Genomic DNA, 26,174 nt, shown 5'->3' with positions numbered 1-26,174 from the left:
CTTGTACTTTAAATCATCTCTAGATTACTTAAAATACTTGACAATGTAAATACTATCTTAATAGTTGTACTGTATTTAGGGAATAATGACAAAAATAAAAAGTCTGATTATGTTCGGTATGGACAGTTTTGTTTTTTTTTTTTCCTGAATATTTTTGGTCCTCAGTTGAATCCATGAATGAAGAATTCATTGACTTGGTGTATCAGCTAGTCAGTAAGAATATGAAGGTAATAGGAATAAAACAAGCTAATTGTAGAGAAATAATTCAAGTGGACTATGTTTGTGCCCATTTATTCCCACCATTTGACATGGTGATTTATACTGAGTAATTATTTCTGGAGTGAATGGGTCAGTCAATACAATAGAATAAAAGAGTGGTATAACATTATTACTGGTTGATATAAACTAGTTCTTGTGAGAAAACTTGAAAGTAAACAAAAAGTTTTAGGAACTCTAGCAGGAAATAAACATTGCAGAAGAGGAAGGGAGAAGTTAAATACTTGATCGTATTATTAGATTCTTCCTAGAGAAGAAAAAGCTAAATGAGAAAAGAAAAACACATTCCTCACTTAGGGAGCAAGATATACAAGTGCTTGAAAGCATAAAAATGAGTGAAATACCATTCAATAGGAGATAAGACTAAAATGGTTGAGTAGCTTCAGATTTTGAACACTAAGTGGTGTAAGGAGTTTGGATTTCTTTCTCTTTTCATTCAGGAGCAATCAGGTTTTGAAGAAAAGAGGAAGATGTAGGATATGGGATCATATACCCAAATTTTATAAATTTTGTAGCTGTAGGTTGGATAATTAGTGATGAGAGAGTCTGGAGATAGCGATTTATGCCTAAGTTAAAATAGAATAAAGTACAAGTCAGTGATATGTGGGATAGTTAAGAAGGGATAGATAAGGGTTGTATATTAGAATGTACTAGAATTCTCCATTAGAATTCAAGGAGAATAAGAAAAGAAAGTTTGTCTTAGATCTGTGCTTGTTAATAAGGTAGAGAAAACCTAGGAGGAAGAATATGCCTTGCATAAGCTTTGCATAACATGGAGGTAAAATGCTTTGGTTTTGGATATGTGAAATAAGGTTTTTTTTGTTTTTTGTTTTTTTTTTTTTTTGTGGTACTGAGGCTTGAACTCAGGGCCTTCAACTTGAGCCACTCCACCAGCCCTGTTTTTGTGAAGGGTTTTCGAGATAGGGTCTCATGGAACTATTTGCCTGGGCTGGCTTCGAACTGTGATCCTCCTGATCTCTGCCTCTTGAGTAGCTAGGATAACAGGCATGAGCCACCAGCGCCCGGCTATGAAATTAGTTTTGAGATGACCATGGGACACATAGTAGAGTCCTTCCCTGAGTGTCATGTTACTCTTTGCATACCTCTACTATACCAAGCATTGTACTGTAACATAATTACTTGTTCACTTGACCATTTTCTCTGGCACTGTAAGGTAATACCTACCTGTCAAAGGTAAATAGTACCTTTTTATTACTCACTATAACACTATGCTTAATGCCTAGCACGTATTAGACCCTTGACAGCAAATATAAAGGAAAGTATTATCCAAATACCCATATGGAGTTCACAAGAAGAGATAGGACTAGAGTATTATCAGCATACAATTGATAATGAGATAGGGAAAAGAGGAACAATTTAGAATTTCAAAAATTATTAGAAGAAAAGGAACCTAAATGATGGCTAAGAAAAAGTAGAGGTACAAAGTAAAGCAAATATTATAAAGAGTTTCTGAATAAGGAAATGATGATCATTTTCATTTAATTCAGCAGTAAAAGTAATGTAATGTTAACTTGTAAATAGTGCTGTTACAAACATTGGCATGCAGGTTTCTCTATTGTATGCTTACATTCCTCTCAATATATTCCCAAAGGTATGCTCTTTTTTCCATCTTTATTTGCTATTTATCCTACTTCTGTAATAAATATTTGCATATCTACTGTGTGCCAGATGTTGTTCTAGGTGCTAAATACAGTAGTTAATGAAATACCAAAAAACAGCTTAGATTGTAGCTTACATGATCTTTAAAAACAAATAACTAAATGTGTATCAATTGCTGAAAGGTCTAGGGAAAATGGTAGAAGGGATGGTAGGGCAGGGTGTTTTCAGGAGAAAGTTTGTACTTTTATAATTCTTGGAATTAAAGAGTGAAGGATGCATCGAGTAGGGGGCTTCTTGTAGTAACTGGCATAAGGAGGGGTTTAGAATAAAGTAAGTGTAGTCCTTAGGGTCTTAGAACAGAGTTTGAAGATTCTAGGTATTGACAGAAATGTACAACATTCTCAGTCACCTCTTCATTGTGAAGGATGGGGGCGGGGTGGCTTTACTGGAACTTGGGAAGCTCATGGACACTCTCTTTGCTTCTGTTCATGGAGGCTACAGAAAATAAGTCTTGTGTGGGGTTTTTTCCTCCTGTACTACTAACTGTTTTGATAAACCTCATTCCTGCTGAGTGATTCAGTTACTCTTAGTTGCCAAAACAAACAATAAAGTATCTTACGAAGTACATTTTCCTCTTGCCTTCTCAAGGAAAATAAGTAGACTTTGAGCCTACCGAGTCTTATTTCAATATTGTAAATAGAGAAGTATATCCTTTCTGAGGCCAGAGTATAGAAAATTAAGTGTTTCTGAGATCATAATTTTAGACAATTTTCTTAGGCCTTCTGCTATCATATATATATATATATGACATATATATATATATATGATTTTTTTTAATCTAACTTAAAATACAAGTTCTAAGAAAGAAAAAGACTCCTTTTCTCTCTTGAATATTTGGACAAGGTCCAAATTTATGGCACTAAAAAGACACCATTATGTAATAGACTTTTGGAATCACAGATAACTGGGTTCAATTTGTCTTTACCTCTAACCAGTTCTATTATCTTTTTTCGTTTTTGGGGTTTTTTTTTTGCAATACTGGGGTTTGAACTCAGGGCCTTCACCTTGAGTCACTCCTCCAGCCCTATTTTTGTGTTGGGTTTTTTCTAGACAGGGTCTCATGAACTATTTGCCAGGGTGGCAAATAGTTCCTCCTTGATCTCTTCCTCCTGAGTAACTAGGATTACAGGCATGACCCACCGGTGCTTGGCCAGCTGTATTATCTTGAACAAGTCATCACATCTCTCTAAGCTTTAATTTTCTCATCTGTGAAATGGCAATGTGAAGATTAAATTAAGAGGCATTCACTATCAAATTATAAAACAACACAATAATACAAAAATCAAATCTTAAATACTGTGGGAACAGAAGTAGCTAATCATTTGACTGTGTGAGAATGGGCAAGTGGTAGACTGAGAAGATTAGTAGGAGGAGGTTTGTAGATCATGTTGGTGATCTTCAAATACAGAAGCAAGGAAACCGCTGTAGGAAGAAGATTCTATGAGAACAAAAAGCCTGGAGGTATTGAAGTATAAATCCTAAGTAAAAGTCTAAGTTAATTCCTGTCTCAAAATGCCTTTTTTTTTTTTTTTTTTTTGGTGAGGCTGGGGTTTGAACTTGACTTCAATCTTACAAAGCAGATGCTTTACCTCTTAAGCCACACCTCCAGTCCATTTTGTTCTGGTGGTTTTGAAGATGGAGTCTTGTGAACTGTTAGTTCAGGCTGGCCTGAAACCTTCATCCTCCTGATCTCAGCCTCCCAAATAACTAGGATTACAAGTGTGAGCCATTGGTACCCAGCACTTCCATAGTGTTTTATTCACTATCAATACCTAGTATCTCCTGTAGGATTTGCATCTGTTCTCTACTAAACTATAAACTCCTTCTAGACAAGGGTCTTACATCTTTTGTTTACATAGCTTGCCTTTCATATACTAGATGCTCTGTGAGTATTCAGTGAATAGATGAACTACAATTTTTTAGAAAATTTCAAGAAAACCATTTTTTTTTTTGTTTGTATATGGATGAAACTAGGGTTTGAAGTTAGGGCCTCATGTTTGCTATGTAGATGCTCAACCACTTCAGCCATTCTCCCGTCCCCTAACCCCCTCTTTAGTTAGTTTTCAGATAGGGGCTCATATTTTTGTCCAAGGCTGGCCTTAAACTGTGATCATCCTACCTATGCCTCCCTGTATAACTGGGACTATAGGTATGAACCATCAAGCTTGGTTTGTTGGTTGAGATGGGGTATTGCTACATCCCTCTCCCCTCCACGTACCCTCTAGCCACAACTGGAATCCTCCCAATCTCCACCTTTTAAGTAACTGGGATTATGGAATGATAGGCATGTACCACCATTCGAAGCCTCAGAAGAACATTTTTAAGTGTTTTTGAACACCACACTGTATATATATAAAATGTAGACTTGTGGTAACCATTAAGCAGGGGAATTAGTTTATATAGCAGCAGGGTCCAGGATTCTAGCCTTAGCTGTACTGTTCACTAGTTAAATGGCTTTAATTCTCTTGAGGTTGACATTTCCTATTCTGTTTAACAGTGTTGATAATTTCTAAGTTTTTTCTTTTCTAACTACGATACTCAGGGATTGCGTAATTCATGCTGCTAGGTGTTTTATGTAGGCCTTGGAAGGGAAAATGGTGTTTAATACATCGTACATGCCCAATAAATAGTCAGTTCAAGCATCAGTCGGACCTTTTCATTTGGCAAGATTAATCACTCTCAGAATCTTATCGATGTGACAAACATAGAACTGAAGCTACTTTTTCTTTTTTTCCCTTTTCTTTTTTCTTCCTTTTTTTTTTTTTTTACTTAATTAAGACTTCCAGTATAATGTTGTATTGTTTTGACAACCAAATGAAAATGTTGTTACCAAGAATCCAGAGACAGGTTTTATTTTAAGAGTCAGTAAATTGAATGGCTTTTTCATAAGTGATACATCTTTATACTTTTTCCTGGGAATTTTTGGCATGAAACTCATTTATTGGATAATGTTCATATTGAGTTGAGTTTCTTGTGATTTTTTTTTTTTTAAATGGTCCTGTGGTTTGAACTCGGCTTCATACTTGGTAGGCAGGCGCTCTACTACTTGAGCCACTGCTCCAGCCTTTGAGTTGAGTTCTAAGAAACTGCTGTTGGAAGATTGAATTTATAGTGGACTTCTTTTTTTTTTTTTGTCTTTTTTTTGGTGCTGGGATCAAACCCAGGGCCTCAGACATGCTAGGCAAGCGCTGTACCACCGAGCTACATCCCAGCCCTATAGTGGACTTCTGATTGCTTGCTATGGAAGGTATTTCCCAGCTCTAGAATTCTTGTTTTCTCTGCTTTGAATTTAGTGCTGTTGGGTGTTAATGTGAAATTTTGTTTGTTAAATTGATCATATTTTAAGTTTAAGTTTTATTAATGCTAGGGAAACCTTAGCTATGCTTTCACAATAACCAAGTGTTTTCATTTCATTATGTATACAGTTTTACAAATTAAATGATGTTTTGGAGGCCAAGGCTACAGTTGTAACATATGCCAAAGAAATCACCATAGGTAGGCAGGGTTATTCTGAAGGGAATATGTTTTTATTTCTTGGAAGTCTGAATATCTTGACCCTGTATAGCATAAAATACCCTTAGTATCAGAATAAAAAACCTAAAATGTATTTAGTAAATATTTTGGGACTATTTTTAAATGCTTTTCCATATGTGTTTTTTAAGAACTATAGCATAACTGAATATCTGGCAGACATTCTATATAAGTACTTTATGGTTTTTGTTTTTCAGGCATTTAAAAAATATTTAATCATTCATGAGTTGAGCCTCATTCTTGAGTTATGGATGACAAGGCTTCTGTTGGAAAAATCAGTGTCTCTTCAGACTCAGTATCTACTCTTAACAGTGAAGATTTTGTCTTGGTTTCCAGGCAAGGAGATGAGACGCCATCTACAAATAATGGAAGTGATGATGAGAAAACAGGACTCAAGGTAAAATTTGGAATCTATTTTGCTTAACCTTGCTAAGTCCATTGTAGACCTTAGCCTGGATAAAAAAGGGATATGGGGAGATGTGAAAACATGGAATAAAAAAAACCCTCTTATTCTTTTTATAAAAAATAAGGTTTTTTTTATAACTTAAAGAGATTTATATGTACTTAGTGTGAGATTTATGTTTGAGCAAGGATTTTCACTTTGATTAGCTTTTCCTAAAGTTTCCAATACCCCTGCCAAAACTGTTAGTATAAGCATTTGTAATTTTAGTGTTTTTATCACTTTCCTATTGAATTTGAAGTGCTTGTTCTTTTGGGCCTGATGGATATGGTAAAGGGAACAGGCAGTTCAGCAATGCTGTTTATAATAGAAGTTTAGGATTATTGTAACAGAACTTCAAATACCTGGCCTTTCATCACTTCTGTTATCTTTTTTCAGACAAATAACTATTATTTCTTCTTTAATAGTGTCATTATTCTCCTCTGTATGAATATAAATAAAAACAGATGATCTGTTAAAGTCGTAACTTAAAATATAAGTAATTAAAAATATTCCAATTCCTGTATACATGTATTCACTCAATAAGTATTTATTGAGTAATGACTATTTGCCAAGCATTGGGGTTATAGTGCTGAACAACATAGGCAAAACCCCTTGCCCTCTTCTAGCTTTTATTGTAATGGAGGGAAAAGACTCTAAACCAGTATGAAAACAAGTACATCAAGTAAATTTATGTCAAAAATTTGAAAACATTCTTACTCTCACTCATGAATGTATAGTGGAATACATTTTTAAAAAAGAAGTAAAAATAAAGAGTGAATGACAGAAACTATTTGCGAGAAGGTGTGTAGATAATGTTTGAGGTGAGTCCTGAATGAAATGACACTAAACAGATATTAGAGCAGAGTGAACACAGTAAAAACTGGTAAAGAATGAGATCTGAGCTGGTCGCTGGTGGCTTATGCCTGTAATCCTGGCTACTCAGAAGACAGAGATCAGGAGGCTCATGGTTCGAAGTCAGCCCAAGCAAATGGTTCAGAAGACTCTATCTCGGAAAAAACCTGACACACATGTGCGCATGCGCGCGCAAAAACAGGTCTGTCAGAGTGGCTCAAGGTGTAGTCCCTGAGTTCAAACCCCAGGACCGCAAAAAATAAATAAATATATGAGATCTGATGATAGATAGATACTGGATTGTGTACAGCCATGTGACTTTTAGTAGCAAATATATAAATGTGAGGAAACTTTTTGGAACATTTTGAATGGGAACATGATCTCTAGCAGGTAGAGCTAAATGACACACTGTTTCCAAAAGACCCCCAATGAGATTTATAGCCAGCATCTCAACAGAAGCAATGGAGGCAAAATGCCAGTGGTAACCTATTTCAGAGATACAAAGAAAAATGCCAAAATGGGAGTGGAAAAAGAAGAACTGCCAATTGCCTCAGAGCCAGCCCTGGGCAAATACACCTTTTGAAGATATTGTGGGTTCTGTTCAGACCACTGCAATACTCCACTTTCATAGTACATATAAAGTTATGTTTACAGTATACACTATTAAGTTTGCAATAACATTTTTTCTAAAAATAGAAAATAGTGATCATACTTTGAACTTTCAAAATTGAAGTCAGTCAAACCTGCTACTACTTTATCAATTAACTTTATATAATATTCTAAATCTTTTTTGTCATTTCCACAATGCTCAGAGTATCTTCACTAGTAGATTCCATCTCAAGTAGCTGTAATCCCAGTTACTGGGAGGCAGAGCTAGGAGGATCACGGTTTTGCCCATGGAAAAATGTTAGTGAGACCCTGTCTCAGAAAACAAGCTGGACATGGTGGTACATGCCTATAATTTCCAGCTAATGTGGAGGTAGGAGGTAGGTGGAGGCTGGCTTCAGGCAAAAGCATGAGGCCTAATCTCAAAAATAAACTAAAGCAAAATGGACTGAGGGCATGGCACAAGTGGTAGAGCATTTGGTTAGCCAGCACAAGGCCCTGAGTTAAATCCACAGTACTACCACGAAAAAACAAAAACAAAACAAACAAACAAAACCTCAGTTATTTTCTGTGCACATCCTTAATGAGCAACTCCTCATTCATGAGATTGAAACGATCAGTCACTTCTTCAGGTATCTGAGCCTTGGTATCTGCAGATACAAGGCTGAGGAAAAGCCACAAATTCTCAGGATGCAGAGTTTAAACACAACTGACCATACATGGAACTGAGAACTTCTTCCCATGCACTAAGTTGTTTATTATGAGTTGTTTATTGTTGTGTCAAACCACTTGTAGTAAATCCACAAATGAGGCAGGCTTACTGTACTTAACAATCCTAATTTTCTTGCTATTTCCACATCTGAAGTTATTTCCACTGAAGCCGTGACCCCTCAAAGTCACCCATGAGAGTTGGAATCAGCTTTTTCCAAATTTATTTTGATGTGGTATTTTCATCTCCTCCCAAGAATCATAAATGTTCTTTTTTTCTTTTTTTCCTTTTTATTTTTTGATGGTTGGTACTGGATTTGAATTTGGGGCTCCACACTTGCTAGGCAGGTACTCTACCACTTGAACCATACTTCCAGCTCTGTCCTCTCTGGTTATTGAGTCTCACTGTTTTGCACAGGTTTGCCTGAACTGTGATACTATTTTACACATCCTGGCAGTGTTGGGATGACAGGTGCATACCACGATCATTTTTTTTTCTGCCGAGATGGGGTCTTGTGAACTTTTTTGGTTGAGTTGGCCTAGAGCCATGATCCTCCCAATCTCAATCTCCTGCATACTTTGGGATGATGGGCATGTGCCACTGTGTCCAACTATTGGTTGAGATGAGGTCTGGCAAACTTTTTGCTCAGGCTGACCTCAAACCATGGTCTTTCTGATCTTAACTTCTCAGGTAACTAGGACTATAGAAGTGAGCTGCTGGTGCCCAGCTACAAATGTTCTTAATGGCATCTAGAATGATGAATTCTTTTCAAAAGATTTATCAGTTTACTTTGTCCAAATCCCTTTTTGAAATCACTGTCTTTGGCAGCTATAGTCTTACAAAATGTATTCCTTAAAGAATGAGTCTTGAAAGTAGAAATTACTCCATGATCCATGGGTTACAGAATGGATGTTGGATTAATGAACATGAAAACAGCATTAATCTTGTACATCTCCATCAGAGCTCTTGGGTGACCAGGTACATTATCAGTGAACAATGATATTTTGAAAGGAATCTCAACAATGAGCTTAACATTCAGTAAATCATGTTGTAAAGAGATATACTATCATCTAGGCTTTTTCCATTTGTAGAACACAGGCAGAGAAGGTTGAGTGTAATAATAAAGGCCCTAGGATTTTCAGAATGGTGAATGAACACTGGCTTCAACTTGAAGTCGGTCTGTTCTTTGAAACTTTAAAGCCAGGCCTAGATTTTTCCTCTCTAGCTATGGAAGTCCTAGATGGCATCTTCTCCCAATATAAGGGTGTTTTATTTACATTGAAAATCTGTTGCTTATTGTAGCCACCTAGCCATATCTTCTGGTATTTTCTGCAGCTTCCATGTCAACTCTTGATGAGTGACTGCCACTTTTGTTACAGAGGAGGCTTTTTCCTTAAACCTCTGCTAGCATCAGACTTTTCTTCTGCAGTTTCCTCAACTCCGTCTTCATAAAATTGAAAAGGGTTAGGTCTATCTTCCAGATTATATTTTGGTTTAAGAGAATGTTATACTAGTGTGAGCTTCTGCTTAGACCAGCATCAATGAGGCTGTTCTTGCTTTTTTGTTGGTGAATTCATTGGAGTAGCACTTTTAATTTCCTTCACAAACTTTTCCTTTAAATTAGCAACTTAGCTAACTGGTCCTAGAAATCTAACCTTTGGCATATGCCTTCCTCACTAAGCACAATCATTTCTAACCTTTGATGAATAGTGAGAGATTTGCCTGCTGCCTTTTACTTGAACACTTAGAGGACATTGTAGGGTTCCTAGTTGACCTAATTTCAATATTGTGTCTCAGGGAAGAGTAAGATCCAAGGAGGAAGATAGGGAACAGCTGGTAAGTGGAGTGGTCAAAATACATTTAGCAATTAAGTTCATTGTTTTGTATAGGCATGATTCATAGCACACCAAAGCAATTTCAATAGTAACATCAAAGACCACTGATCATCACCTTAAAGGTATAATGATAATTTAAAATTTTGAATTATTGTGAGAATCACCTAAATGTGACCCAGCAACACAAAGCAAACATTTGCTGTTGAAAAAAAAAATGGTGCCTACAGACTTGCTCCACTCAGAGATGCAACAAACCTTCAATTTGTAAAAAATGCAGTACCTGCAACCAAAGATTAAATAAAGACATTCTGAGACAAACAAAAATGGAGAAAATTTATTGTTAGCAGATCTGCCTTACAAGAAATACTTAAGGTTGTCCATCTGAAAGCAGATGACTCCAAATGGCAATTTTAATTCACACATTGTCAAAGTGCACTGGCAAAGGTAATTATGTAATAATAAAAAGACAATATATATATATATATTCCTTCCTATATATGTATAATGTATACAATGTGTTGTAATATATTTGACAATAACAGGGAAAAGGAGAAAGTTGTATTTGGGCTAGGGAAATGACTGTATAACAAATTCAAAAGAACAAATAAATGAAGAGAACCAGAAGTGTAAATATGAAGGTAAATATAACAAAATTCATAAGTATATATTTGCACTCTTTTCTTCTCTCAAGTTCTTTAAATGTGTTTATAAAATTATGTATATATAAAGTAATAATTCTAAAATGTATTGGTGGATTTGTAAAATTTATAGCTGTGATATGTATAATAGTACTATGAAAAGGGAGAAAAGAGAATAGAGCTGTGTGTGCATATTCCTTCTATATTTTGCTCGGATTAAGCTATTGTAAATCACAAGCTGATTCTGATAAATTAAGTTGTATATGCTGATTTCCTATAGTAACTACTAAGTATATAACTTCTGAAAAGTATGTATAGAAAAAACGTCATTAAAGAAATGTAAAAGCTATTTTAGCAAATATTTACTAAATGCAAAAGAAAGTAGTAAAGTGGGACTAGAGGAAGAGAAAACATAAGACACATAAAAAACAGTAAAATGGTAGACTTAACTCTTTCTATTTCAATAACATTAACTAAATTTTTAAGGAATATAATCAAAAGGTAGAGACTTGTAGTCTGGGTAAAATTACTATGTACGTATATGCTGCCCATATACCTGAATTTAAAGATACAAATCAGTTTAAACTAAAAGGATGGAAAAGGATATCATGTAAATAACAATAAGAAAATTGGAGTGACTTTTGATATTTGATATTAAACAAAATAGACTTTAAAAGAAAAAATATTCCCGCCAATAAGAAGGGACATTTATAGTTCATCATGGAGGTCTAATAATTATATAAGTAATATCAGAGTACCAAATACATGATGCAAAATGAAGAGCAGTGAAACGAGAAATTATTGTAGCTAACAATATAATACCCTGCTTTCAGTAATGAGTAGAAAAACTAGTCAAATCAATAAAAATAGAAAGTTTGAAAACACACTGTTGGCCAGCTCTATCTAACACATATCTATGGAACACTTCATCCAAAAGTAATAGAATATACTTCTCAAGTGCATACAGATATTCCAGTCACAAGGGAATGATACTAGAAATCAGTAACAGTAAATCTGAAAACTCACAAATATGGAGAAATTGAACACCATACTCCTAAAAAGTAAAAAAAAGAAATTATAAAATAATTTTGAAATGAATGGAAATGAAGGTGAAATATACTAAAATCTGTTTGATACAGCTTAAACAGTGCTTATAGGGAAACTTACAGCTATAATTCTTGCATTAAGAAGAAAGACCTGAAAATCACAGTGTTTTAAGTGTATAATACTAGCTACTCAGGAGGCAGAGATCAGGAGGATTGCAGTTCAAGGCCATCCTAGGCAAAAAGTTCACCAGACCCCATCTCAACCAATAAAAAAACTGGATGTGGTGGCACATACCTGTCAATTCCAGCTATGTGGGAAACATAAATGGGAGGATCACAGTCCAGGTCAACCTGGGCATAAATGCAAGATGCTGTCTTAAAAATAACCACAGCCAAAAGGACTAGGGGTGTGGCTTAAGTGACAGAGCACCTATCAAGTAGGAGGCCCTGAGTTCAACCCCCAGGACAACTAAAAATAGAAGACCTAAAATCAACCTTACCTTCCACCTTAAGGAACTAGTAAGAGGGCACATTAAGCCTAAAGGAAATAAAAAATCAGAGCAGAAATTAATGAAATAGAAGAACAATAGAGGCAGTAAAACTAAACTCTGGTTCTTTGAAAAGAGCAACAAAATTGATGTACAAAAGAAAGACACAAATTACTAGAATCAGAATGAAGGAGAATGCATACTGACCTTACATAAATAAAAGCATAAGTATTGCAAACAGTTGTATTCTAGTAAGTTTGGTAGATGAAATGGACAAATTTTTAAAAAGACACTTAGCCAAACTGATAATACAGTGCTGGGATCGCAGATGTTTTTGACCCAAAAGGGCTCAGGAAAGAAATGAACAGATGGGACACAAATTGAGAGGTCCAGAAGGCTGATGACCAACTGGCGAATTTTTTATTTTTGCATTAGGCTTATAAGCAGTACAAAGCAGGAAGTTATACAATGCAGGGAGAATTTCTATGTCTAGGAAACAATGCCCTCTACCTGAAAAACAACATCCTCACTCAACCTCCCTGGTTTCATAAACGACATCCAGACCTTACTAGTTTCACAAATGAAACCGGACCTGGAGGCCAGGGACATGTCGCCCTGTTCCTAACCCTTCATAAACAAATACCTTTGTTAAAACAGGTTAATGTTTCTTTTCTCCAGACAAAGGGAGCCACTCCATGTTTCCTCAAAACCCCAGTGAGAGATGTGGTACACCTGCAGACTCTGACCTTGTCAGGATCCTGCTAAGCCTCAATGACCTTGTCAGATTGCAGCTCATGGCTCCCAACAATATAGTCTGGATAAATGTAATACAGATTGAATTGATAATCAAACAAACCTGCCCCAAAAAAAAGCCCCAGTCTAAATTGATTCTCTGCTGAATTTCTGTCAAGTAGGAATAAGACTATCAGAACTGAGGGTGTGGCTCAAGTGGTACAGTGCTTTTCTGGCAAGCGTAAGGCCCTGAGTTCAAACCCCAGTATTGCCAAAAACAAAAATTATAATCACTTCAACACAAAGTCATCCAAAAGCATAATAAAGTAGGGAATACTTACCAACTCATTCCATGAGAACAGTATTACCCTGATATCAAAATCAGACAAGAATTTCACAAATAAGGCACACAGTACTATCTTTAAAAAACGTATATACAAAAATCCTTTACATAACAAAGCAAATTGAGTTCACCAACATATAAAAAAGGATTACACACCATGACCAGTGAGATTTATCCCAGGAATGTAAGGTTGGTTTAACAGCTGAAAATCTTTAAATGTAATTTTATCAGTAGAATCCTCTCCAAAACAATTATCTCATAGATACAGAGAAAGCATTTGACAAAATCCAGCACCTTTTCATAAGAAAATGAAATAACAACCAAAAACTCAAAATAGGAATAGAATGGAACTTCTCAACCCAACAAAGGACATCTTTAAAACACCCACAACTACAATCATACTTGATGGTTAAAGAGTAGATGCTTTCCCCCTATTTTCAGGAACAAAACAATAATGTCTGTACTTAACTACCTCCGTTCACATTGTTTAGGAAGTTATGGCCTGATTAATTGGGATGAAAAAGAAAAGGTGTCCTTATTGAAAAGGTAGAGCCAGGCATAGTTGTCACACCCATAATACATGCACTCTGGAAGCTGAGGCAGGAGAGTCACAAGTTTGAGGCCAACCTGGGCTGCATAGTGAGGTTGAGGCAAGTCTTAAAATACTGCATAATGAGATTCTGTCTCAAAAATAAATAAAAATATTTTGCACAGATACTCAAGAAGGGGCTAGTGGAGTGGCTCAAGTGATAGAGCACCTGCCTAGCAAGTGTGAGGCCCTGAGTTCAAACCCCAGTGCCAGGGGAAAAAAAATGCTCAAGAAGATTGCAGTATACAAGGTCTGTATGATAAAACTTTTTGTTTTTATATAGTTGAAATATATGCTATGAAACAGCAATAAGGAAATAATCCAGTTTATTATTAAAAGATAAATTATCAAAAAGTACAATTCTCTGATAATTCAAAAACATTACTGAAAGAATTTTTAAAATTTTTTCTTTTATTTTTTGGTGCTACTGGGGTTTGAACTCAGAGCTTCACACTCTAGGCAGGTGATTACCACTTGAGCCACTCTGCCATCCCAATTGGAAGAAATTAAGCTCTAAATAAGTGAAAAGATATCCATTGTTATGGATCAGAATATTTAATATTGTTTAAGGTGGCAGTAATCCCAAATTGTTCTACACAGTCAATAAAATACTTAACAGAATCCCAGATAACATTTTTGAAGAAATTGATAAGCTAGTTCTAAAATTAATATGTAATTATAAGGAACCTCAGATAGCAAATATGAATAACAGTGTTACACAACTCACACTTTATGAATTCACAACTTACTTACAGTGTGATATGGTACCAAGACCACGCAATGGGGAAAGAATAGTTTTTTTGGAAATCTGCCTGTAAAAGAATAAAATTGCACCCTTGTCTCACATCATGAACATTAATTCAAAGTGGATCATAGACCTAAGTGTAAGAACTAACCCTATGCATCCCTTATAAGAAAGTGTAGGGGTGAATCTTTGTGATCTTGGATTTGGCAGTAGAGATTCTTAGGTAACATACCAAAAACACAAAAATCAAAGGGAAAAAAGTGGATAAGTTGGACTGTATGGACATTAGATCTTTTGTGTTTCAAAATATACTATCAAAAATGTGAAACAACTGCGGAATAAGGTAATAAGATAAAGAACTGAACCCCAAAATTTGGTTTGCAAATGACTATTAACCCTAAAAAGGAGTGAACTACTACTCATTCATGTTACAACATGAGACTCTTGAGATCATTTTGTTAAACAACATGCCAATCATAAAAGACCACAAGTTATATAAGTCTATTAATCTGAAATACTCAAATTAGGCAGCTCTTTCCATGGAGAAAACAGATTAGTGCTTGCTTACGGCTGTGATTTTGTGGCAAATAGGAGGTGATTGATACCTAAACTTGTAGACTGTTTCTTTTTGAGATGATGTAAATGTCTTTAAATTGACTCTGGTTGCACATATCGCTGAGTATTCTTAAAACCATTTAACATATACCTTAAGTGGGCAAATTGTATAGTATGTGAATTTACATTAGATCCTAATGTTTAGCAAGGAAAGCTCCCTGGATACTGTATGGAAAATTGTCAGTAAAGGGGCAAGAGTAGTAGCAAGAAAAGGTTTGACTGAATATTTTATTTGAAGATAGAGGTTTTAGGGTTTCGTTTTGACTATTTTGCTTCTCAGACTGGGGTCTGAGACTCTTATCTTGAAAACACCCATCACAATAAAGGGCTGGCAGAGTGGCTTAAAATGAAGGCCCTGAGTTCAAGCCCTAGTACTACAAAAAAAAAAAAACAAAACAAATTTAATATATCTTATCTCTTTGTCGATTGAGTGGGTAATTTTGCCAATCTTGTTTGTGTTCATGCAGCTTCATTCATTCATATGGTGCTTGGATGGGGGCTGGACTTGTCTGGGATGGCTGGGCCTGCTTCTCTATATGGTTTTCCATCTTAGTCTTTTTCACAGCGTAGTGTTCCTAGGGTGGGTGTGGAAGCTTTTTTTAGGCTAAAGCTTAGAAATTTCATCATGTCATTTCTACAAAATTATGTTGTCCAAAGAAAGTCGGCCATGATTTGAGGATTTGAGGAAATAGACTGTACTTGATTACATAATCAAGATGTGGATGCTGTAGATTAGATGCTGTATAAGTCCTGTGGCCATACTTATCAGTATAGTTAGGTGAATGCTTTGGTATAGGTGAACAAAAGATGCAAACAACTAGAGAAGATGGAAACCTAACTCATCTTCAGGGAAGAGCCAAGGAAGGCTCTTATAGGTAAACCCTTTAAAGATAAGTGTTTTGTGATGGTGGTTATAAACACAGATCTTTTTGTTAATAAAATGTGTTTTGACATCTCAAAAGCTAAGAATTTACCATAAAATCAGAATGTGTTTTCTTCATCTGATTGATCATAAACTCCTCTGAAGTGAGAGTCTTGATTCTTAACCAAATTTAATCTATGACTGTTGTTTGGGGATACATTAATGAGCTAGTATTTGTTAGGCAGGGAGGTCTAGAGAAAATTTTAAGCTATTTAGTCCACATACTTTTCTTAAAAAAAAAATTGTCACTATTTCGATGGAAGAAAGTTGCCAACCTTTGTTAAAATAGATACCAAAGTCACTCTGTCTCACTTAGTAACACGTAATCTAATCTTCTGACTCAGTTTCTAATATCACCTGTCAGTAGAATCTGGCAATCTCATAATGTCAGTCTATTATTTAGCAAGCAGTGTTACTGATCCATGAACTTAATTAAGGAGGGTATAGTGGAGACATACCAGCAAATATGTCATGATACAGTTCATCAAATGCTAAAATGTAGTTGTGAGAAGAATTGTGTGAGAACTTATTTGTTGCCTGATGAAGAAAAAGCAAGATTTCATAGAGAACAGTTGTGCAAAGCTTTGTAAAAAATGTTAATTTCCTATATAAAAAGTAAGACTGATTTGTTGTGTACCAGAGATATGAAAGAGCCTAGAGTCAAAACTACTACATGTGCTATAATCAATTGTTTGCTTTTCTTTTTCTCCAAGATGTTAATAGTCTTTGTCATTTGTTTTCCCTGATTATAAAAATGTGTGATTGATAAGAGAAAATTAGATAATAAGTAAGTAAAAACTACCATTAATCCCATTATTTATAGTTTGGGTCTTTCTGTAGTTGACTGTTTTTTTTAAGTCCCTGTACTAGGGATGGAGCCAGGGCCTTGCACATGGCTAGAAAAGCACTGTACCACTGAGTACATCCCCAGCCCTACAGTTTACTTTAAGACAGATTAATAAGCTTTTGTTCTCCCCCTTCTCTTTTTTATTTTGATATTAGTAATTCTTAATGGTAATTTTAGGTTATTTAGTTGATCATTCCTTCATATAATAAGATAAAGAGATAATCAGAACAGCTATAGTTTATGAAGTGAAGCACAAAGTGATTTTTTTAGTGATTTATCAAAGATCACAGACTGGAAGAGCTGGGCATGGTGACACATCTATAATCCCAGCACTTGAGAGGCTGAGGCAGAAAGATCAGGAGTTTGAGACCATCCTAGGCTACATAGTGAGAGTCTGTCTCCAAAAAAAACAAAATCACAGAATGGGGGTTAGGAGTGGATTTGAGATTAATAACTAAGTCTTCCAATATTCGAATCAGACTTTTGGTTCATGTATCTTGCTTTCTAACAAAACTAAGTTCCTAGTAGCTCAGCTTTTGCATTGAAACTGAGCAAAATTACTAGTTTGGACTCAATTACTGGAGTTATAATTCTCAATTACATTTTCACTGCACTAGAATAAAAAAATATTGGGATTTTCAGATCACAGAAATTTGTCTTTAATTTTCTGATCATCTAAGAATTTTGCAAACATGACTGGATACTTCCTAATCATGTTTTCTTGTAGACCTAAGTCTCCTTCAGAAAAGGGACTCAAACTGTCTAAAGTAGCTTTCTTTGTATAACTGTCACATCAAGTGAAGCCTACTTAGTATTGTAGAACAAGGGCTGTAAAGTTAGAAGCAGAAAATTGAGACCAGGAAATGACTCTGGATGTTGCCTTTGGAGTGTTTTGTCTTTTGTTTCCATAAATGCTCTCAAGGAAATAGACTTGTGGCCAAGTCTGTTGTATGTTATTATTTTTATTTGCTATATTTAGAAAGTACATATGTTATTTCAGTAATAATACTTTTGCACATAAATAGTTGGTATGTTCTGAAGAGTTCTCGGGACCATAAAAGGTAACTACCTGCTGTTTTTGTAACTACTTGTTTTTTAAGTTATTGTTTCCTTTTTCAAACCCCAGTTCTAGTAGGTGGATCAAAGTTTACTTAGAAAGAGCAAAGAATAAAGTTGGGGAATACACTTGGATGCTTAGCACTTGGCTGGTACCATGATAAGAGAATTAAATGCAATCACCAACTAGTAAAAAACAGTACCTGAACCCAGTAGTCATAGTATTATCACTTCATTGAACCCTTATAACAGTCCTGTGATATAGATGTTAACATTCTCATTATAAAGATAACATTCTCATTATAAAGATTATAAAGCCACGCTTGTGGCTCCCAGTGGTTAACTTGCTCACAGCCATAGAATTCTTATCAGAGCCATGTCCCAAACCCAGGTCTGTTGAGCCCTAGTATGTTCAATTTTATAGGTTACATACAGAACAAAATTGTAGGCAGCACCATTGGAATAGCGTAATGCTGTGAATGGTGCCTCCAAGAGATGTGTTGCATGGCAGCTCTGAGCCCCTATTTTATTCTCACCCTGCATTATAAGCAGAATGATGAGTAAATCATTCATTCTTTGCCCTTGTAAATATTTGTCCTGTGACCACAGTAGCTTCTCAGGTGTTTGTTTTAGGCTTACTGCTTGCCTTCTTAATTCAGGACTGTTTCCTACAGAATTCTTCCTTCCTTTTATTGTAGATTATATACAGCTGAACACAAATCTAAACGTGACCTTTATTGTCATTATCCTTACATATTTGGTTTGCTTCTTATCTTTATATTTCTTCCAAATTATTGTAAAATTCTTTGTTGTACTTCAAAATAAAACTTATCATTTGTGTTTTGCAGCATGCTCTTTGAATCTTCCCCAGTGTTTTTCCTTACTTCCTTTCTTTCATTTTTAAAAGCTTGTTGCTTATGTAGTCCAGGCTGTCCTCCAATTTGTGAGCCTTCTCCTCAGCTTCTCAAGTGCTGGGATTATAGGCATGTACCACCATGCTCAGCTCTTCCTCAGTATAATTGTAGATGTTAAATCTTAATGCTCTTTGCTCGGAATAATAGGAAACGATGGTATTTGATTTTGTTTTTTTAAGTAGGTAAATCTAAAATCATGCAGATTTCCTTTTTTGTAATTAAGCCAAAATATCCACATAGTATCCACATTGGACAAATTGTGCTGCTTTGGCTTCTGTGTTCTTTACATTTATAAAATACATTTTATTAAACATGTATATCATACATACCAGTCACTCTCCAAAGCTTCAAGGATATAAAAGAAACAGCCCCTGCCCAGGCTGGTTCAGGAGGCCCTTTAAACAAAGATTCTATAAAACAAGTAACAGTGGTTGTAACCCTTTGCTAATGTTGTGGTAGCCCTGAGAGGCAGTGGTTAAACCTTTTCTGGCAGGATTAAAATCTCCCAGGGGAAGTAACAATCCAAAGACTACACAGGAGTAGAAGGCTTTCAAGGAAAGGGAAGGTCTATGCAAAGTGTGTGTGCTTGAAAGTTACAACACTTCCTAGGAAAGTTGAGTAGTGCCATGTGACTAGAAACGTAGATTGGGCAGAGTTGTGCAAAGGCTCATGGAATCTATTTAGGGATTTGTATACTATCCTGTGGGCATTGAGGAGCCATAGAAGGATTTAAAATAAGTCAGTGCTTGATCGGAACTAACATTGAATAGCCATATGAAACAGCAGAAGGGAGAAAGAGTACAAAATAATTACTAACTTTATAGCAGGCTTATGAAAAGTGAAAGTGACTCTATACTGTTATTAGCACAGAGAGACAGAAGGGAAAAAATGCACAATTGAGCAAAGATGGGATTTGTAACTCGTGTAGGAATAAGAAGAGGTAAAAGAAGTTGCTGATAAAGATTTGGGATTATTTGTATATGACTGGGAATAAATGACATGCAGTGGACTTTACAAAGTGAGATTCATTCAAAAGTCAGAATCCTAGATGGGCATCTTTTGAAAGACAAATTTTAAAAAGAAGGGAGGGAGGGAAGGGAAGGAAAGGAGGAAGGAAGGAGGAAAGAAATGGTAATGGTTGTGTTCTCAAATTTCTTATTTTTGGAAATGTTTTTATTTTGTCAAATTTATTGAGGTAAAAACACAGTAAGCAGTTATCTTAGATATACAGCACTATGAGTTTTAGTAGATAAAACTCTTATGTATCTACCACCATAGTCAAGATATATTTCCCATTACCCAAAAAGTCCATGAGCTCCGGTGGCTCATGCCTGTAATCCTAGCTACTTGGGAGGCTGAGATTGGGAGGATTGAGGTTTGAGGCCAACCTGGGCACATAGTTCATGAGATCCCCATCTCCAAAATAACCAGATCAAAATGAACTGGAGGTATGGTTCAAACATTAGAGCACCTACTTTGCAAGCACAAAGCCCTGAGTTCAAAGCCTAGTTCCACTTTAAAAAATAAAATAAAAAAAATAAAAGTCCCTTTGTGCTTTTTTCTTCCTTTTTTTTTTTTTTTAGTACTGGGGTTTGAACTTGGCATCGCACTTGTACTTGATTCATGCCCCTACCCTGTTTTGCTTTAGTTATTTTTCTGATATAGTGTCAGTTTTGCCCAGGCCAGCCTGGATTTGATTCCCCTGATATCCACATTCTGAGTAGCTGGACTTGCAGGTACGAGCCACATGCCTTTCCTCCTTTGTGCCTCTTTTTTAATCCTATACCCCCTTTTTCAGTATCTGAGAACTCTGATTTCTGTCCCTATAGTTTTGCCTTTTCCAGAGTGCCATTTAAATGGACTCATACAGACTTATTTTATATATACTAATGCTTTTGAGATTTGTCCATATTAGTATATTTATGTATATTAGTATGGTATATTGGTAGTTCATTCGTTTTTACTGCCAAGTAGTATTTTATTTTATAGTTAATATGGCAAGTTGTGTATACATTCACCAGTTGGTAAACACTTTGGTTGTATTTGTTTTTTAACTATATGAAAGTGAATAGTGAGGCTATAAACATTGGCAAACAAGTCTTTTTGTAGCCATATGTTTTTATTTTTCTCACCTTATTTACCACTAATAAGTACCTAGGCGTGACTCAAATGATAAATGTATTTAATTTTATAAAGCTTTGTTAAAAATGGCTAATTCAACTGTACAATTTTCCATTCCCACCACCAATACATGGGTTACCACTTGCTCCACATCCTTGCCTCCCCTTATTGTCAGGGTTGTTTGTTTTGCTTTGATTTTTTTTTTTCATTATTGTGCTGGGTGGGGGTACATTGTTCTTACAATGTATCAAATATGTCAAACTCCCTCCACCATTCTCCTTTGTCCCCCTCTTCCCCGCATTCCTGGAATGGTTTCAACAGGTACCATTTTTGCATTTACATACATTTGTTCACCTTTTTTTACTTTATTCCGGTTCCTATCCTCTTTCCCTACCACCTCCCCTCTCCCACTGGTAACAACACACCCCCACACCTTGCAGGACATGTTCGGCCTTCCTGTTCTCTGATTTTGTAGAAGAAAAAAAAAATGACATTTTTACTTACTTGAGATAAAGGTAGCTACACTGGGAATTTCCTTGTGATATTTCCATGTATATACAACCCCAATTGGTTCATTTCCTCTATTTTTCTTCATTCTACCTTAGTCCATTTCTTATGGTGGTTTCAGCCAGTTTAAGATTTCTATATTCATTCTTGTATAGAGAGTATATTGACCATACTTATCTTCTTAGTTTCCTTTTACTCTATCCCTCGCATATGTGGCTTCCCCTTAGTGTGACAAGTTCTTCATAATATTGCTGCATTTGTATTAGGTCTACATGTCACATAAGAGAGAGAACATGTGGCTTTTGGCCTTCTGAGCCTGGCTAACTTCACTTAAGATGATGTCCTCCAGTTGTGCCTCATCCATTTACCTGCAGATGACAAAATTTCATTCTTCTTTGTGGCTGAGTAAAACTCTGTTGTATATAAAATACCACATTTTCTTAATCTGTCAGTAGAGGGGGATCTTGGCTATTTCCATAGCTTAGCTATTATGAATAGTGCTGCAGTAAACCTGGGTGTGCAAGTGCCTTTGTTGTAAACAGACTCACACTCCTTTGGGTATATCCCTAGGAGTGGTATTGCTGGATTGTGTGGCAGTTCTAATTTTAGTTTTTTGAGGCACCTCCCACCCACAGTGTATAAGGGTTCCTTTTTCGCATATCCTTGCTAACATTTGTTGTTGTTTGTGTTCTTGATGGTATCTGTTCTGACAGTAGTGAGCTGGAATCTTAACGTGTTTTGATTTGCATTGCCTTTATGGTCAGTGATGGTGAGCATTTTTTCATGTGATTTTTTAGCCATTTGGACTTCTTCCTTTGAGAAGGCTCTGTTCAGTTCATTTGCCAATTACTTCACTGGGTCATTGATTTTTTTGGGAGTTTAGTTTTTTGAGCTCCCTATATATTCTCCCATTCTGTGGGCAGCCTGTTCAATTTAGAAACCACGTCTTTTGTTGTAGAGAAGCTTTTTAATTTCATATAGTCCCATTTGTCAGTCCTTTCTCTTAGTTGCTGAGGCATTTGAGTTCTACTGAGGAAGTCATTGCCTATACCTATTGCTTCTAGCATATTCTCTGCTCTTTCCTGAAGTAGGTTCAGAGTTCCAGGTCTGATATTAAGGTCCTTAATCCACTTTGAGTTGGCACTTGTACAGGGTGAAAGACACGGATCTAGTTTCAGTTTTCTGCAGGCAGATATTCAGTTTTCCCAGCAACATTTGTTGAAGAGGCTGTCCTTTCTCCATCATATGTTTTTGATGCCTTTGTCAATAATTAAGTGGGTGTAGCTGTGTGGATTGATATCTGTATCTTCTGTTCACTGGTCTTCATATCTGTTTTGTTTTTGTTTTTAGAGAATTTTGTCATTTATTTTATTTTTTTGGGTGGTGCTGGGGAATGAACTCACGGCCTCATGCTTGTAGCTCTGCCACTGAGCTACATCTCAAGCCCTTCATACCTGTTTTTGTGCCAGTACCTTGCTGTTTTTATTGCTATGGCACTGTAGTATAGTTTAAAGTCAGGTATTGTTATACCTCCAGCATTGCTCTTTTTGCTCAGTATTGTCTTGACTATTGGCAGTCTTTTGTATTTCCAAATGAACTTTAGGGTTGATTTTTCAATATCTGTGATGAATGTCATTGGGATTTTGATGGGGAGTGTGTTGAACATGTAGATTGCTTTTGGTAGTATAGCCATTTTCACTGTTGATTCTACCTTTCCATGAGCATGGGAGATCTTTCCATCTTCTGTAGTGTTCGATTTCTTTCTTCAGTGGTTTGTAGTTTTCCTTGTAGAGGTCATTTCACATCCTTTAAGTTTATTCTTATGTATTTGATTTTTTTTGAGGCTATTGTAAATGGAATTGTTTTCCTATCTTCTTTCTCAGTCTGTTCATTGTTGGTGTATAAAAAGGCTACTGGTTTTTGCGAATTGATTTTGTATTCTGCTGCTTTGCTGAAGCTGTTTATGGTGTCCAGTTTTTTGGTAGAGTTTTTCGGGTCTTTTAGTATAAGATCAAGTCATCTGTGAATAGGGAAAGTTTGACTTCCTTTCTTATTTGTATTCCTTTTATTCTTCCTATTTTATTGTTCTTGCTAGGAACTCCAAGATTATGTTAAATAGGAGTGGAGAGAGTAGACATCCTTGTCTCGTACCTGACTTAAGAGGAAATGGTTTCAGTTTTTCCCCATTTAATACGATGTTGGCTATAGGCTTGTCATATATAGCCTCTATTTTGTTGAGGTACATTTCTTCTATTGCTCATTTCATCAGCTTTTATCATAAAAGGATGCTGAATTTTATCAAAGGCTCTTTCTGCATCTACTGAGGGATCAAGTGCTCCACATCCAGTTGCTCCACATCCTTACCTGCCCTTATTGTCAGGGTTGTTTTATTTTGATTTTTAACTATACTTATGGATGTATAGAGGCATCCTGTTGTGGTTTCAGTTCCCCTCATGGCTAATGTTAAGTTTCTCTTTATGTACCTATGTGCCATTTGTGTATCTTTGGTATAATGCCCATTTTTAAAATTGAGTAACTTGGTTTCTTAGTATTGATTTTTGAGTGTTCTCTATATATTCTGATGTAATTCTTTTTTTCTTTCTCCTTTTCTTCTCTCCCTTTCTCTCCACTTGTTTGTTTCTTTCTTTTCTTTTGCCTCTCTCCTCCTCTGCCCTTCCCTCCCATCTCCTCTTGGTTATGGGCATGCTAGGCTAGTGCTATAGACTGACTAATATCTCCAGGCCCCACACGTGAAAATGTAAGCCTTCAAGAAGCCTTCATAACCAACTACTGTTTATAGCTCCTTGGCTAAGATTTTGTTATATGGTAAATCAGGGCTGTCAGAGAGCTTGTAAGTTACTCACTTTTCCAGCGTTTAGTAGAGGTAGGCAATGCTATAAGATCAATGGCAGCCAATCCTTTATCAGAATGAGCAGTTTATGTAAGTCCTAGTAGTGATTCTTAAGTATACTTTATTGCATGTAAAAATTTCATGAGGTTTTTTTTTTTTTTTTTTTTTTTGAGATATAAATTTGGGGGCCAATGCAGAGAGGTAGGTAGAGGTAGGTAGGTGCTGTACCACTTGAGCTATGCTACCACCCCTTTTGTTTTGCATTAGCTATTTTAGTTATCACTCAAATAAGGCATCTCACTTTTTTTTCTGGGCCAGCTTCAAACCTCAATCTCATACCTAAGCCTCCTAGGAAATAGGATTATACCACCACCACACCCAGCCACAGAGAGGTTTTTCTTAGGCAAAGCCAAGGTTATTTTCATTTTCAAAAGGTGCCAGAGATAAATTTGATGCCCATATAAAACCTGTGAAAAAGATACCACATTGGTATTTTAGTTCGAAATTTTGATCTGTGGCAGTGTTTCTCTATCCTGGCTGTGTTTCAGAATCACCTGTGGTGTTAAAAATGCATGTGCTCAGGCTGTCCATTCTCTGAGACTGATTTAATTGTCAGGGTGGGAAGTGAGGGACAAAGGGACAAGCAGGTGTTTAAGTTTTAAAGGTTCCCTAATAGTACTGGTAATTATATTGCATAGTAATGGTTAAAAACTGTTAATTTAGTTGTTTCTCAAAGTGTAGTCCCCATCCTAGCAGCATCACCATCGTCTGGGAACGTTTTAGAAATGCAAACTCTCAAGCGCCATTCCAAATTGACTGAACTAGAAACTCAGATAGTACCCAACAGTCTTTTTCAATAAGCTCTCCAGATGATTCTGATGCACGCCAGACTTTGAAATGCATTGCTGAATGTCTCCCAGCTTGACAAAAGTAATTGATTTAATTATGTGTATTATAATGTCACAGGTAATAATTTTGGAATCGGATTGACAGTTCACAAATGATTTAACATGATAATTGTTGAGTGTTGTACTTGACCTAATTATCTTAAGGCATTTCTTCAGTTGCTATTTTTAAACAGTTCTTCAAAATCAGTGGTGTGCCTATACATTATATTTTCCTACCCTTCATAAAGAAGAGATAAGTAAATTGTTTCTGAAGTTTATAAACAAGGAAAGAGTAAAAGTTGAGCTACTTGTAATAAACCATTACAACTCCATAAAAATATTTGATGTTATTGAAATATAGTGCTTTTATTCCTTAAGACTATTTTATACACTCATCTCCTCAACTTTATTCATGTGTCTTGAAACTTTAAAAACTTATTCATATCAGAGAATTCTAAAGGAATATAATTGGAGCCATAAAATACATGTGGACTGAAGGCATGGCTTAAGTGGTAGAACACTTGTCTCACAGGTTTGAAGCGCTGAGTTCAAACCCTAGTACTGACAAAACAAAACAAAATACATATGGAAATTTATTATGTTTCTGTTGATAACTTTTGGAAGTAAGCACAGTTTTCCTTAAGTGTAAGAGATGCCACAAAAGATAATCCTCTTAAAGCATTATTTCTAATCAGATGTATAAAATTACAAATAGTTTATTACTAGTTTGAGACACTTCTGGAAAGAGTTAACAATACTAGCAGCCTATCACATATATTTCAGGGTTTTAGTTTCAAATTCACCTGTACTTTTTAATGAAAAGCTATAAATTAAGAGACCAGCTCCAGCCCTTATTTGTTGCAGATCTTGATTTATTCGACTTCTTAAAACATTTAGAAGATAATCTTTGTAATAGAAGAAATGCTGATACTTTCTTTCAAA

The 26,174-nt window shown here is 35.8% G+C and overlaps 1 protein-coding gene across 11 annotated transcripts in view; it reads left to right on the top strand.

The window, feature by feature from the left end:
• Rabgap1 (RAB GTPase activating protein 1) overlaps positions 1-26,174 on the top strand; it is a 166,582-nt gene that overhangs the window by 14,252 nt on the left and 126,156 nt on the right. For 9 of the 11 annotated variants that reach the window (XM_074051047.1, XM_074051045.1, XM_074051044.1 and 6 more), the window contains one exon: positions 5,685-5,884. In XM_074051047.1, coding sequence (XP_073907148.1) covers positions 5,735-5,884 — 150 coding nt within the window. In that variant the 5' untranslated portion in view covers positions 5,685-5,734. Of the gene's footprint in view, positions 1-5,179; positions 5,204-5,684; positions 5,885-13,892; positions 14,018-26,174 lie in introns of those variants that run through there. The other 2 variants (XM_074051049.1, XM_074051050.1) reach the window with 2 other exon arrangements.

This window comes from Castor canadensis, chromosome 13 (assembly GCF_047511655.1).
Source record: "Castor canadensis chromosome 13, mCasCan1.hap1v2, whole genome shotgun sequence".
Taxonomy (NCBI): Eukaryota; Metazoa; Chordata; class Mammalia; order Rodentia; family Castoridae; genus Castor; species Castor canadensis.
Note: the sequence above shows the minus strand (reverse complement) of the source record. Positions and strands in the feature narration are given on the sequence as shown.